Source organism: Haematobia irritans, chromosome 2 (assembly GCF_050003625.1).
Source record: "Haematobia irritans isolate KBUSLIRL chromosome 2, ASM5000362v1, whole genome shotgun sequence".
In the NCBI taxonomy this organism is placed as follows: domain Eukaryota; kingdom Metazoa; phylum Arthropoda; class Insecta; order Diptera; family Muscidae; genus Haematobia; species Haematobia irritans.
The window spans coordinates 160,757,814-160,774,903 of NC_134398.1; the positions used below are offsets into that span (position 1 = coordinate 160,757,814).

The 17,090-nt window shown below is 33.1% G+C and overlaps 1 protein-coding gene across 1 annotated transcript; it reads right to left on the reverse strand.

The window, feature by feature from the left end:
• Window positions 1–989: 989 nt before the first annotated feature.
• Irk3 (Inwardly rectifying potassium channel 3) lies at window positions 990–14,534 on the reverse strand. The gene is made up of 7 exons (XM_075296748.1): window positions 13,981–14,534; window positions 4,808–4,869; window positions 4,616–4,743; window positions 3,709–4,104; window positions 3,431–3,537; window positions 1,346–1,682; window positions 990–1,288 (listed from the first exon to the last, which is right to left on the reverse strand). The coding sequence occupies exons 1-7, from the start codon at window positions 14,187–14,189 to the stop codon at window positions 1,238–1,240; spliced, it is 1,290 nt and encodes a 429-aa protein (XP_075152863.1). The 5' UTR covers window positions 14,190–14,534; the 3' UTR covers window positions 990–1,237.
• Between the last annotated feature and the right edge of the window lie 2,556 nt (window positions 14,535–17,090).

A 17,090-nucleotide genomic window follows, 5' to 3' on the forward strand; every position in this document is an offset into this window, starting at 1 on the left:
GGGGGTATATCAAAATATGGACCGATATGCATCATATTTGGCGTATTATGTGTGGACTCAAAATATCTCATTTGATTTTGAATTTCAGGAAAATCGAACAAAATTGCAAGAAGCCCAAGAAGTAAATTCGAGAGATGGGGCTATACGGAGGAGAAATCAAAACGTGGACCGAAGCACACCATATTCGTCACACTTATTTATGTACCCGAAATACCTATAGATTTTGAAATTTAGGCAAATCGGAAAAAAATTGGTATGTCTAGACGCTCAAGGCCCCAAATCGGGGTTCGGTTTGTATGGGGTTATATCAAAATCTGGGGCGAAATAGCCCATCTTCGAACTTGACCTGCCTGCAGTCAAAAGACGAGTTTATGCAATATTGCAGCACCATAGCTTTATCTTTGAAGACTGTAGAGTGATTGCGACAGACACAACCAGACAGACGGTCATCGTAATATCTCCTGAGAATTTGTCACTGGTCAAGAATATATATATATATATATATATATATATATATATATATATATATATATATATATATATATATATATATATATATATATATATATATATATATATATATATATATATATATATATATATATATATATATATATATATATATATATATATATATATATATATATATATATATATATATATATATATATATATATATATATATATATATATATATATATATATATATATATATATATATATATATATATATATATATATATATATATATATATATATATATATATATATATATATATATATATATATATATATATATATATATATATTTATATATATATATATATATATATATATATATATATATATATATATATATATATATATATATATATATATACTTTATGTCCGACTACGTATATACTTAAAGTATATATCGATATTTCGATATGTTACAAATGTAATCACAAACTTATTGCATATATATAATTATAACAGCAAACACCGACTTCTGGTTTTAGGATAAATAAAAAAAATTATTACATTTTATTTCATTTTTTATACTTTTATGTAATTTTATAGTTATTTAGCAAACACGTTAAAATACAGTTACAGTATATACAGTAAAACCTCTCAGAAGCGGACACCCACGATCGCCCACATTTTGTTCACATTGAGAGGTTAATTTTAAAATATAGCAAACGTCTCACGAAAGTTGTCCACTTATCAGAGTGGTGAAACAACTAGAAAAAAATGTCTACTCCAATTTTTCGTAATGAATATCTCCATCACCACTGGTCATATCAACCTGCAATTAAACAAAAATTTTCATTTATCCAATTAAAGTACCAACAATTTTACTTACCGATATGGTAGTGTTGAAATTACTATAATCAATAATGTATTGCTCATTTTGGGTATCGTATTTGATGATATTGACAAATCGTTGACCCCAAAACACTTCTCTGGGTATATATGAGGTTCGAGCTTCTGTAACTTGAGCCGTTGCTGGTGATACTCCAACAATACTTACATACAATTCGAATTGGGCATTATTCAAATCTTTGGCACTTTTTAGATTACGCAATGGAGAGGTTTCGTCAATGACATGACAGACAGTTTCTGGCCATACAATAAGCTGTTGTCCATCATTTTCCAATTTTAATTCAGTGTGAGTTTTGATAAGTTCTCCCTCTTTGGTGCTAGATATAAAGGAGATATGATGTTAATTATTTTATTATAATTTTCAATGGAAAATTGAGCTAAAACCCTATTCTAGTTGGGTACACTTCATATGAAAGTGGCCTATTTTATAGGGATATTATATACAAGAAGTTTTGTACACCGAAAGAATTCTCTTTGAGCAATTTCATCAAAAGTACGAAATTTGTCATTGTTTTACAACCAAAGAAACTTTTCATAAAAAGAACGAAATGTTACTTACGTTCTTTTAACGAAAGTTGGTCGTCATGGTTGAACAACGAAATTTTAATTAACTTCCCAGCAAAAAATGGATCACTATTTCAGCAGGATTGTAAGGGAGAGAGGCAGTACCAACTGCTTACAAAACAACCGAATCAGCGCTGATTTTTGTGGGCTATATCCCGATTTAGACCAGCTTTTACATAGCGCTGATATAATTGCTCATTTTAATAGAAATATTGCTCAGAAGTGATATATAATCTTGAGTATAGCATTGTTGGCGTGAAGGAAAACAGCACTACCTTTCATGCATCTAAACTGCATGAATTGGTTGCAATAATGTAAACGAATGACCATAAACTGGTTTGATTATTCGTTTACGTTATTGCCACCGATTCATGCAGTGTATATGCACTGCCTACTTTATTGTATACCAAACAGCGCAACTAAACTCTTACTGCTGAAGTATTTTTTGCTGGATTTCCTAAATTTTACGAAGAACATTTTACGAACATTTGAAACGTCTACGAAATATTCTACATTAACTTTTCTTCATAAAAGTTCGTACTTTTAATGTAACTTTCTTCAAATTTAATGATTTTTGTGAAGAAGTTTTAACGATTTTTTTTGTTTAGTATGCCTACCTTTGCATTCTCTTAATTGAAATGGTTACTATATTGGGCTACCTAATTATGGGACTTTATCCCCTTTTTATCTTAATATCATACACCTTTGTTGTTACGACTGGGGAGCCGCGATAGTGTTAGTATTGAACTAAAAATAGTCATTAAATATTATATTTATTACAGAATTATTTAATGCTCAGGTACTTGCTAAGAGTAATATGTTTATCGGCCTTGAAGTTAATATTACTTCATGATTCAATAAATAAATGAATAAATAAAATTTATGTATACTTTATGAAGCATTCTGCGTTAAAATTTCTTCGTAAAAAGTACGAAACATTTTCTTTGAGATAACGAAGAGGTTTCATTGAAGTTCTTCGTACATTTTCCACAAAAAAATGAAATTTTTCATAAAAAGTACGAAAGCTTTTCATAAAAAGTACGAAACTGTATCATAGAAAGTACGAAATTGTTTCATAAAAAGTACGACATTTTTTCATAAAAGGTACGAAAGTTTTACATACAACTATTAAGAACAAATTTCAAGAACGTAACATTTCGTTTTTTTGATGAAAAGTTTCTTTGGTTATAAACGAAAGAAACGAAACTTTGCGTTCTTTTTACGAAGAAAATTCTTTCGGTATTGTTTCTCATTTTCAGTACCTCATTACAATAAGTTAAATTTTCGGAAGAAAAATATGAAAAAGTAGATAGAAATTTCATGAATATTCAAAAACCGCCATTTTGCGATTAACAGAAAATGTCAAATTTTCCACTATCCGGTCTTGGTTTGTGTAACTGACTACGAATGACCGGTGTCGATTTTGGGCGCCCAAATTTTCAAGTATAGAGTCAAAACCGAAAGGGCTCTTGTATTTGCTTTTTCTTTTCACTGCACTTACGGTCTATCGATGATAACATAAACCCGTATTTTCGATTCAATGCTGTGCTGTTCCCTGGGATCACAAACTCGAAATAATAAGCATAATTTACCATCGCGATAGCATATCTGAAAAAGAATGAGATTTTTAAAAACAGTTTCTAATTAACCTTTTAAGGCCGGTAATAAGTTCGTTTTAAACTCGAAAAATTTTTTGAGATTTTGTTTTTTTTTTTTCAATCCTCCAATGAGAGAACTTAGTACCGTCCTCAAATTATTATTGTTCTTTTTATATTTTACCACAGCTTTATTGCTAAACTTCAATTTGGTCAATTGCTTGGCTGGACGGGCCGTTTTGGCATAGATAATACTGACCATAGCTCCTTCAATGGCTATGGAACAAACGATTTGCATTATAAACAGGAACATGGTTTCGGGACATTCTTCGCTGGGATATTTTTCACCAAATCCAATAGTCGTTTGAGTTTCCATGGAGTATATAAACATCGAGGTAAAATCATAGACACCAATGATGCAGGGATCTTTACCTTCCCCCAAGCGTTCGCCGGTAACTTCATCGAACATCAAATCGCCATGTGAAAAAGCCACCATGTAGCAGAGCAATGCAAAGAAAGTCCAACTTAGAAAGTAACTTCCCACAAACATGGTCAACATATATTTCCATTCTAATTCAATCTAAAGAGTAATAATAAATCGATGGGTATATTACTCTACTCCTCCCTATCGAAATCCACAAAACGATAATGAATGATTTTGAATTAGTAGTAAGAATGGAAAAATTTTGGACATGGAACATTTTTATTAGGAAACATAAACCGAAAACACACATACATAATATTTTCTAATGGTCTACATTAACAGATAGCTACATATACAATTTGTTGATCAATTTGTTTGATGCATGTCAATGTGGTTTATTTCAATCATACAAAGAAAATGTTACTCTTCGATCATCTTTACGTAATTTTTCTTCATTATTTTTATGATTTTCATCCATAGATGACGACCCAATAATATTTAATTTGAGATCACTGTGAGATGAGTCTTCCGTTTCCGGCTTCAATGAGTCGCATTGGTTATTGTTTGTATTTACAGTGGTAGTGGTGGTGTTGAGAGTGCTCGAAATGTTGGTGGATTCTGATGATTTGTTATTGTTTAAATATCTCTTAGGTATGAACATTCTTACCAATGTCGTGACAAAGTCTCTTATATAACGCCACGATTTCTCTGGCAGCCTCTTAAAGATGACATTTTCACGTCCGTTTTTCTCTATTACCCTATAAGGTTTGCGACGATTGTATATAACATCAATTTCTGATAAATTACGAAAGACAAAATATATTTTTAGAGAATAAAAATATATTCTATTATTTTTTACCATTCCTTCGAAGATCATTGTTCAGTTCAATTGTACTCCCAGACCAATCTGCAGTAATAATGCTAAGAGACCAAAAAAAAAAAAAAACGAGAGGAAGACCATGTATATGAGAGAGTATGCCATTGTTTTATTGAGAGATAGAGAGAAGAAACGGAAAATTAGAATTTTTGTAGCTAAAAAATGTTATTTTAGGAGGGGAACATGTTTGTGGCAAAATTGTTTTTTTTATTCTCACAAAACTTAAAGATGCTTCCCGAAATAAGATACACATTACCGAAAAAATAACATTTTTGCGACAAACATGTCACATCCAAAAAAAAAAACATTTTGCTCTTGAAACATATCAGGGATACATATTACATCCCTATTATACATATTAGGGATGATCATATTCCTTTTTTGGTTGTATATCCTGCGAGTCCAGATTTAAAAAATATTTACTTGGTATTAAAGATTACGAAACCTAATTTTTAGGATGCGTAATTTACAAAATGTTTCAATTATTTAAAATCTTAAAATTTATATTAAAATTTATTTCAAATCATTTGTATTGCCAAATACCAGCTAGTACTGTAATTTATAAGGTATCAAATCTTGTTGTACTAGTTTTACAATAATAAATAAATAAATCAAATAAAAACAAGTATATACAGCCGCAAGTTCGGCCAGGCCGAATCTTATGTACCCACCACCATGGATTGCGTAGAAACTTCTACGAAAGACTGTCATCCACAATCGAATTACTTGGGTTGTGGTATCTTAAAACTTCTTATTCCTGCATGGTTGTTGGATACCATATACTAACATCACGTACCAAATTTCAACCGAGTGGGAAGTATTTTGCTCTTCCAAGGGGCTCTGGAGGTCAAATCTGGGGATCGGTTTATATGGGGCCTATATATAATTATGGACCGATATCGACCAATTTTTGCATGGGAGTTTGAGGCCATATATTAACACCACGTACCAAATTTCAACTGAATCAGATGAATTTTGGTCTTCCAAGAGGTTCCGGAGGTCAAATCTGGTGATCGGTTTATATGGGTGCTATATATAATTATGAGCCGATGTGGACCAATTTTTGCATGGTTGTTAGAGACCATATACTAACATCATGTACCAAATTTCAGCCATATCGGATGAAATTTGCTTCTCTTAGAGGCCTCGCAAGCCAAATCGGGCGATCGGTTTATATGGGGGCTATATATAATTATGGACCGATGTGGACCAATTTTTGCATGGTTGTTAGAGACCATATACTGACACCATGTACCAAATTTCAGCCGGATCGGATGAAATTTGCTTCTCTTAGGGGCCTCGCAAGCCAAATCGGGGGATCGGTTTATATGGGGGCTATATATAATTATGGACCGATGTGGACCAGTTTTTGCATGGTTGTTAGAGACCATATACTAACACCATGTACCAAATTTCAGCCGGATCGGATGAAATTTGCTTCTCTTAGGGGCCTCGCAAGCCAAATCGGGGGATCGGTTTATATGGGGGCTATATATAATTATGGACCGATGTGGACCAATTTTTGCATGGTTGTTAGAGACCATATACTAACACCATGTACCAAATTTCAGCCGGATCGGATGAAATTTGCTTCTCTTAGAGGCCTCGCAAGCCAAATTTTGGGGTTCGTTTATATGGGGGCTATACGTAAAAGTGGGCCGATATGGCCCATTTGCAATACCATCCGACCTACATCAATAACAACTACTTGTGCCAAGTTTCAAGTCGATAGCTTGTTTCGTTCGGAAGTTAGCGTGATTTCAACAGACGGACGGACGGACGGACATGCTCAGATCGACTCAGAATTTCACCACGACCCAGAATATATATACTTTATGGGGTCTTAGAACAATATTTCGATGTGTTACAAACGGAATGACAAAGTTAATATACCCCCCATCCTATGGTGGTGGGTATAAAAAAAGATGTTAAGCATAAATTTCTTTAAAATAATGAAATTTTAATTAAAACAAAGTTTATAATCTTTGCTTCAATATTTTTTTCTACATTAAATTTAGGCCACAAATTTTGTCAATTTGCTTCCCTCCATTAAAATTGCATGTCTTTGAACTGAGGCAAATTTTCCTTAGAGTAATGAAAAACATTTTTGATTTAAAGAAATCGTCTTTAAATTGACTGATGTATTGAATCTTTAGATAAAAACTCTTTAAATATAGGCTAAGACTTTGAGGATTTGGCATATTTGGTTTAAAGTTTTTTTGGAACTAAGAAAACAGTTTTTACTTTGAAGTATCCGTTATAATTTGGAGTTTTAAACTGGCATTTGTATGTTCGTATATTAGTATGGCTCGAAAAGAGAATGAAAATTCGATAAATGAGATGAGATGTTTATTACTTGAAACATAGCATAATTTCTACTTGAAATCAAGTCTGAATTACGAATTTAAGTTGTCGTTACCACGTTATTAAATGACTTTCATAGCACCTGAAGAAAACAGCCGAACAAAAAAAAAACAAATAAATAAAACTTTGTTTCCTAGAATCGAGTACGAATTGTATCTTAAATTTATCTTTGTTTCAATTCTCCGCTTCTTTGGCCCGGAATCAATACCAAAATCATTATTGTAAAGACAAACCGGGCATGCTTTTTTTCAGTGTACAGATCTATTATAACATAAACAAAAAAACCCTTAACCACTTTTTAGACCAAAATATAAGAGTTTATATTCCCATTGACATATAAATCCATTTGGATAACACTTGTTATACTTCTACAAAATCTCTAGACTTAAAATTTAAATCGGCTAACGTCGTTTAACGAAAAGCAATGTTAGTAGAAAATGTTAAAAATATTTAAAACCAATGCATTTTTTTGCAATTCCCTAAAAGTTTATTTATGATTTATCGGGCGATACAAACGTATTAGAGGTATAAATAAATTTCTGTAATTTTTTTAATTGTTGCTATCTAGCTACTGCTATCTAGGAGAATTGCAATGGTTGTAACGACACCAAGCAAATATGACCCATTTAAACTTAAACCGCACATTAGATATGCTAGTGTTCTCAAGACGTCAGATATCACTCCTGATATCTGCTATAACGGGTCGCTGCCTAATAGGCGATTTTGCAAAAACTATTGGCGCGAAGTATAATGACTATTGTATGAGCTGTCATGATGCGGAAGAAAAGGAATCAATTAAACACCTCTTGTGTGAGTGTCCTGAATTTTGTGTAAGGCGTAAGCGAATTTTAGGGGCATATACACTGTTAGAAAAATATGTTTTTCATATGTTCCTATATAAACAAAATGTGTTTCGGGCACGATTTTAAACCACAATATATTTAAGTGCGAACATGTAATTTTCCTAAACTAACACTAAATGTTTGGGACATCTATGTTAATATGTTAGAATATATTATGTTTGGGGCATGAATGTTTCATAAAAATCATATGTGTGAATACAAACATATATAAATTTACAAATTTCAACTAAACATACATATGTTGTGATATTTTATTCAAAGCGACAGAGAGAGTATAGAGAGAAATAGAGATGGAAACCGGGAGAGTTGACGAAAGATATCAATATAACACAGCAAAAGAGTCAAAAGAGAACAATTTCTGTGAAACCGCTTGTATGTTGTTTCGGAAAACTGTTTTATGATAAGGCCAAAAATTTGATATGTTTAAGTCTAAATATTATTTAATTTGAATAAAGAGAATATACATTCTGAACCAAGAGAATAGACATTTGAAAAACAAACAGCTTATGTTTTCGCCTTGAGAGCAGCATTTTATGTATGTGTGGACATGTGTTTTGTTTATCATTTTGGCATTATTTTTTTCTTGGTTCGTTAAAAGAAATCAGGGGTCTTCATAAAAATAACGAAAGGGCACTATACTCTTTTTAGAGTTGGGACGGTAAAATGAAATAAGGAGGAAATAGTGAAAAATTACACAGTAAAATGTAAAAAAACAAAGTTTAGTTTCACTTTATTAAAAAGTAGTCCACGAGTAGTTGACGGACACCATCAAATATAAAAGCGGGCATTAAGTTCGACTTTTACAGCTAAAACAATTTAAAAAGTTTATTTTCTTTAAAATGAATTATTAAAGAAAAATAAAAGGAATTTTAGAGCGATGGTGTTAAATGCTAGTAAAAAACTGTTCACTCCTAAATAAATTTATGTTTATATTATAAAATTATGTATGTATGTTTATACTCGACTCCACGTTCTTCTTTTGTTAGTTTTTGAATTCCTTCCAAATTTTAAAGTTTTGTACAAAAACAGTTTTTTATTACAAGATTGTTATTTTTGCAATAAAAAATAATATTTTATCCAGAAATCATTCAATTTCGTTTATATCAAGCACTGTTACTGACTATAAATCTTTAATAACGCACATTTCGATGTTTCATTTAAAAAAATTAATATAGTATAAATATAAATGTGTAAATTAAAAAAAAAAAAAAAAAAAAATTTCGGTCGGAGCAGGGATTGAACCCACGACCCTTTGCATGCAAGGCAGACATGCTAACCACTGCTCCACGTGGCAAACAAATGTATGTTTCTGTTAAATAATGTTATGTTTGCATGGGCTCGTGGGCGCTGCAAACTATGCTATATAAATGTAACTTAAAACGATAATTATCTACTGGTGACTATAACAGCTACGTAGCCCAGTGGATAGTGTGTTGGCTTACAAACTGTATGGTCCTCGGTTCGATTCTCCGTGCAGGCGAAAGGTAAAATTTAAAAAATTTATAAAAGTGAATAATTTCTTCAACATTATTTGTATTACAGAGAAAGGTGCCAATAACTAAAAAATTTCGTGGAAGTGAAAATTACGAGTATGTTACGGAATGCACAATCGTGTTTGGGAAAAATTCTTCCAAGCATATAATATTTTTGGCTCAAAATGCTTCCAAACATATAATATGTTCACATAAAACAAACATATTAATGTTTCGGCAGTATGCAATAATATATGTGCTTCCTGCAAAATATGTTTGGAACATATGTTAAAGAAGCGATTTTTTTTGAGGGTGTAGTTTTAGGTTACTGGCGGACTTGGAAAACGTTAACTTAAGAAGTCTTCTAATATTTTTGGAAAAATCTGGTTGGTTCAACATAAGAAAATAATCGAGAAAGTTCATCGGTAAAAACTAGAAGTGCCCATATGTAATAGGTACTTTTAGTTAATGTGGTATCACAATGGATTGAATAGTCTAAGTGAGCCTGAAACTAACCTAACAAGGTTTTGCTGGGTTGTACCGATTTCTATGAAATTAACTCGAATCTCTTAATTATCTTCAAATAACATATTGTACCAAATGTTGTTTAAATCGATTCAGATTTAGATAAGAATATATATCTTTACATATATATAAAAAAGGAATGTTGATGTATAGCGTATAGAAAAGTCGGTCCCTTACAACTTCGGACTTTCTGTACTTGTTTTTATGATATACTACAGGTGTCCACAGGCATCATCTTAAAATGTCTTATCAAAAATCTTAGCTGAAATAGATACATATCCGTCTGTCACTTGATTTAATCATTTATTTATTGCAATAAATCACTGATATGATACTTTAAAAGCTAAGGGAAAGGAAACCAAGGTTGATGGGGATAATGAACTGGTGTTATCATTCTATTTCCACATGTTTATGGATAGATATCTGTATTTTTTCAAGTGATTTTTTTTCTTCTTCATGGATTGGAAAAAAAGTGATGAGAATAAAAAATAATAAAATAAATAAAGAATAAAAATTATAGAACAGCTGTTCCAAATTTTAGTATAGCCTTTAGTTTGCCTTCATGATCAAAATCAATTGCATGAGGGCTGCCTTTCATTTGGTGGGATTGGGCAACCCTAGTGTTGCAATCTGCCAACTGACAGCTTTATCGAAAATCTTGACATTTTTAAGGTTATACGTACTCAGAACGTTTTGGCATACAAATGCTATTTGCGTTGTTTACAGCAATTTAATACATTCATCTCGCCCAAAAATGTATTTAAATTGCGAACATTTTCGTGCGATTATTTTTTAAATACACTCGACGAGGATTAATCCAACAATAGTGCATCGATGAACTTAATTCAAATTTTGCCGATGAAGCTTCATCAAGAACTTGTGTTTATTGATAACATGTCGTAGTGTACTCCAAGACGAATTTCGTGGAGGTTGTACAAAATCAGTTTTTGTTCCGGATATTGCAAAATCGTCATGTGACCTATTGTGAGAATGAGAAAACTTTAGGCATTAGTGGAACCAGCGTATATTCAATATTGAATGATAATTATGGACCGATTTCGACCAATTTTTGCATGGGAGTTTGAGGCCATATATTAACACCACGTACCAAATTTCAACTGAATCAGATGAATTGTGGTCTTCCAAGAGGCTCCGGAGGTCAAATCTGGTGATCGGATTATATGGGGGCTATATATAATTATGGACCGATGTGGACCAATTTTTGCGTGGCTGTTAGAGACCATATACTAACACCATGTACCAAATTTCAGCCGGATCGGATGAAATTTGCTTCTCTTAGAGGCCTCGCAAGCCAAATCGGGGGATCGGTTTATATGGGGGCTATATATAATTATGGACCGATGTGGACCAATTTTTGCATGGTTGTTAGAGACCATATACTAACACCATGTACCAAATTTCAGCCGGATCGGATGAAATTTGCTTCTCTTAGAGGCCTCGCAAGCCAAATCGGGGGATCGGTTTATATGGGGGCTATATATAATTATGGACCGATGTGGACCAATTTTTGCATGGTTGTTAGAGACCATATACTAACACCATGTACCAAATTTCAGCCGGATCGGATGAAATTTGCTTCTCTTAGAGGCCTCGCAAGCCAAATCGGGGGATCGGTTTATATGGGGGCTATATATAATTATGGACCGATGTGGACCAATTTTTGCATGGTTGTTAGAGACCATATACTAACACCATGTACCAAATTTCAGCCGGATCCGATGAAAGTTGCTTCTCTTAGAGGCCTTGCAAGACAAATTTGGGGGTCCGTTTATATAGGGGCTATACGTAAAAGTGGACCGATATGGCCCATTTGCAATACCATCCGACCTACATCAATAACAACTACTTGTGCCAAGTTTCAAGTCGTTAGCTTGTTTCGTTCGGAAGTTAGCGTGATTTCAACAGACGGTCGGACGGACGGACATGCTCAGATCGACTCAGAATTTCACCACGACCCAGAATATATATACTTTATGGGGTCTTAGAGCAATATTTCGATGTGTTACAAACGGAATGACAAAGTTAATATACCCCCCATCCTATGGTGGAGGGTATAAAAAGATAATCTTCGGAGGAGTTGGAGGAGAAGAAACAAAAAAGCACCACCCTTTTAACTATACCCCTCGCCAAAAGGAGTGTCTTGATGGTGGAATCCTAAGGAGATCGCAAAATCGGCTCAGTTGCGAAGAAGTCAAAGCTTATCCAATAAAACGCCGAGCCAATTGTGCTCAAAACATCGTCCAGCAATGGATGCGGGGAAGTGAAAAATGCCAACTCCTATGTGCTTAGGGACCAAAAACGTGGCAATATGAGCCAGAAAGCTACAGAAGATAAACATAGAAAACAAAGTCAAGGTGAGTTAAACGGGCGTTGTATGCATAAGACATTTGGGGGAACCCGAACGAGATAGGGGTTAGGGAACTACGATGTCTATGAGGAGCAAATGGTAAAAGATACAGATTATGATCCGGCACGATTCAGGCCCATTTGAGTCGAGCATTACGTGACAAACGATCACAATATTTGGAAAGGTGCAACAAGGAGATTTTGCATTACGGGTTTTGCCACATGTTACAAAACCCTAAAACCTATTTGGAATCCCATACGCCGAATTCCCCAGACATTGCTCCATCCGATTACCACTTGTCCCGATCGATGACGCATGATTTGGCTGATAAGGATTTTCGTTCTTAAGCCTAGTACTAAGATCACGTTTTCGCACGAAATCTTTGTTTTGAGCATTTTCAGACACATATTTATACAACCCTGGGTTTTTCGCAAGAACAAATAGGCAGGCATATTATTTCGCATAAATAAGTTAACATCCCTGGGTTTGAGACCCTATTTATGGAGATAGAGAGTAGAGTGAATAATTTTTATATTTTTCTCTAGCCGTATGCATAAGTTTTTTGTCTTTGATTCAGTATTATGAGATGTAATATAGTTTTATTTGGCCTGTTTCGGCTTTTTATATTATGTAGTTGAATAAATAAATAGATGAAGGTATTCGTTTTTCGCAGAAACGAACTTAGTACTAAGCATTATGAGGGAATTTTCGTCGATTCGCGAATTGAGCCGTTATTTCGTCGCGGTATCCGTATGTTGGTAGAAAGATGGAAAATATAGTGAGTGATTGGTCAGTTTGTCAGATCTTTCGTTCGGAATAAATGCTAAAATATTTGCAAAAATTCTCCAATTTTCCAATTTGCGCTCCCATTAAATCTGCCATTTGCATCACGGTTTTTCCACATGTTACAAAACCCTAAAAACCTATTTGGAATCCCATCCGCCGAATTCCACAGACATTGCTCCATCCGATTACCACTTGTTCCGATCGATGACGCATGACTTGGCTGATAAGGATTTTCGTTCTTATGAGGAAATTTAGGTCGATTCGCGTATTGAGCCGTTATTTCGTCGCCGTATCCGTATGTTGGCAGAAAGATGGGAAAGGTAGTGGGTGACTAGCGAGGGATAAATCGATTGGTCTGTTTGTCAGATCTTTCGTTCGGAATAAATGTTCAAACATTTAAAAAAATTCTCCAATTTCCAATTTGCGCTCCCATTAGATCTTGCCATTTCCGAGGAGAGGTAATACCAAGCCTTGACCTACTTGACAACAAGGATTAGAGGAATACGTCGAGGACACTAGAGCGAAAAACTACGAAATCCGGGCTCAAGTGTTAGTGAAAATAATCCGAATCCTCGTTTTTATCACAACCTATGTTCCTTTAATTAAATTTACTCACATCAGGTAGCCCCTCTCTGTATTTAAATTTAATAAAATTTCCCATGTCTATAACTGACAAATACCCTGTACTACATTGAATACATAGTCATTGTCGTAACGTTGTCACCATTTTTATATTCTCCTTAACTCGGTTATTATTTTACAATTCCCACAACTCACTTGTTGTCACTGTGACTGTGGCATCCTAAACGATCATCTATGCGAGATTTACGACGCTTTTCACAAGTTGGACTTTCTGGATAGTAATCTTCTTCGTACAATGTTTCTTTTTCCTGGGAACGTTTCATGGTTTTTGGTTGTAGAGGTTGAGGTTGGACGGGCATCGATATAGAACGATGCATTTGGGGGCTATCAGAGGTCGTCGCCATTTTTTACTTGAATACTCCCGCTTCACTTACTCTATCACTTTAAAGCTTTTTAATATTGCGGAAATAGAACGGAGTGCGTTGTTGCATTTGATTCACACTTGCATAGAGGTCATACAATTTGACCCATGCGAGAAATACTATAATGACTTTATCTCGGTTTGAAGATTACTACACAATTAGTAGGACTAATTAAAGGCAATTACTATGACGTTGGTCTTTCTTTCACTTAATTGATGCGATGGAATTTCGTTTTAGTTACGCGATTTTCTCTCGCTCTTGTTTCTTTTTTTTTAGATTTTTTTCCAAAGAGTTCCGTTTTGCACCAGCGACAAATGTCAACTGACATCTTTAGAAAATTGAGATTACATGCTGCGTAGTTAGTTAGTTAGTTAGTACTTACGAATAGATGGAGTGCGATCAGTTATTCTTTGTCGTTTTTAGTACGCGGCGCACCACCAATACTATTGAAAATGGAGGGAGGGACGATAATGATGATGATCATACAGTGATTATACATAAATATGTGCAGTTGATAATCGGCATTGCTTATTTTTAGTCGTCCATGTTTGATGGTCTCTTTAAGGTTTTGTGGATAGAACAGTGGGAGAATACATCACAGTCAAAAATTGGATAAGTAGTGAACGTCTAATGATCTGTATGCTGTGAAAACTGGTCCTTCCACAGTCTTGTTATCCTCGCCACACGCCGTAGTTATATTTGCCACTCCTATTCAACACCAATGAATAACGTCAGTATCCAGTTCGAGGAAGCTGTCTCTACTGGATAAGTTCTGAGGGAAGAAGATGTCAGCTCTGTTGGATTCATAGAACACGCAAATAGATGGTTCGCGAATTGAGGCAAACTTTCACAATTGAGATAGCACCGATGTTCTATTTTTGACAAAATTTACTAGAGAAATAAAATTTTGACAAAATTTTCTATAGAAATAAAATTTTGAGAAAATTTTCTATAGAAATAAAATTTTGACAAACTTTTCTATAGAAATAAAAATTTAAAAAAAATTATCTATCGAAATAAATTTTGGTTTAAGGTTTTGTGGATAGCACAGTGGGAGAACACTCACCATCCCTCATCCCTATGAATAAAGTCAGAGTTCTATAGACCCGCCGGAATGTTGTCTATCAATATTACAATTACAAATAAGGAAAGATAAAGAAAGACAATAACAAATTTCAAGGGTTAGAGTTTTAAGTTTATACATCCAGTTCGAGGAAGCTGCCTCTACTGGATAAGTTTTGAGCAAAGAAGATTTCAGAAAATGTTCTATAAAATTGAGAAAATTCTCTATAGAATTAAAATTTAGAGAAAATTTTCTATAGAAATAAAATTTTGAGAAAAATTTTCTATATGTTAGAAATAAAATTTTTACAAAATTTTTTATAGAAATAAAAATGTGACAAAATTTTCTATAGAAATAAAATTTTGACAAACTGTTCTATACAAATAAAAATTTAACAAAATTTTCTATAGAAATAAAATTTGGACAAAATTTTCTATAGAAATAAAATGTTGACAAAATTTTCTACAGAAATAAAATGTTGACATACTTGTCTACACGGATGAAAAAGACTGTTTTTCATATGTTTGGCTATAAACATTATATGTTTGGAACACAAATTTTTAAACACAATATTTTTGAGTGCAAGCATATAATGTTCATAAACTAGCATAACATGTTTCATGTTCGAATCCCCGTCCGGCAAAAGGTAAAATTAAAATAAAAAAATCATAAAATTGAATAATTTCTTCTACAATGTTTGTATTACAGAAAAAGGTGCTAAGAACTAAAAAATCTCGTGGAAGTGAGAAAGATGTGAGGGAATATACAATTAGGCAGAAACAAAATTTTGAGCATTCAGGTCGAAAACCTATGTTGTTAGCACCTATATTACTTGTTTATTTTCATATTTCATTATGATTGTAAATATATAAATAAATAAATAAAATTTTGAGCACAATATTGTTTGGGAGAATTTTTTTAAGCATATAATATTTTTGGGTGCGAAATGCTTCCAAACATATTATATGTTCACAGAATAACATATTGTTTTTTGGAAGACAACATTATTGAACACGCTCACAAAAAATCGCTTCTGTAACATATACTCCCAAACATATTTTGCTTCAAGCATATACATTTTTGGGTATTGCCCAAACATTTATATGTTTGATCTCTTCCAATATATAATATGTTTGAAAGCATATTGGTCTAAACAATATATGTTTGGGTAGTCTAAGTTCCAAACATTTTGTATTTTTGCATCCAAATTCAATAATGTTGTCTTCCAAAAAACAATATGTTATTCTGTGAACATATAATATGTTTGGAAGCATTTTGCACCCAAAAATATTATATGCTTTAAAAAAATTCTCCCAAACAATATTGTGCTCAAAATTTTATTTATTTATTTATATATTTACAATCATAACGAATTATGAAAATAAAAAGGTAATATAGGTGCTAACAACGTAGGTTTTCGACCTGAATGCTCAAAATGTTGTTTCTGCCCAATTGTATATTCCCCCACATTTTTCTCACTTCCACGAGATTTTTTAGTTCTTAGCACCTTTTTCTGTAATACAAACATTGTAGAAGAAGTTATTCAATTGTATGATTTTTTTTATTTTAATTTTACCTTTTGCCGGACGGGGATTCGAACAGCGGACCACACAGATTGTAAGGATCAAAGAAGTAGCTGATCAATTGCCCAAGGAAAAATAAAATGTTAATTTTGTAATAACAAGCAACAACCACCAACTTAATTCAATATCGCTCCCTGTTAAATAGCGCTCCAAGCTACTAAACACATATATGTTTATAGGCTATTTCTAAATTAATATATGTTTGCATCCAAGCATATTATATTTACAAACATTTTA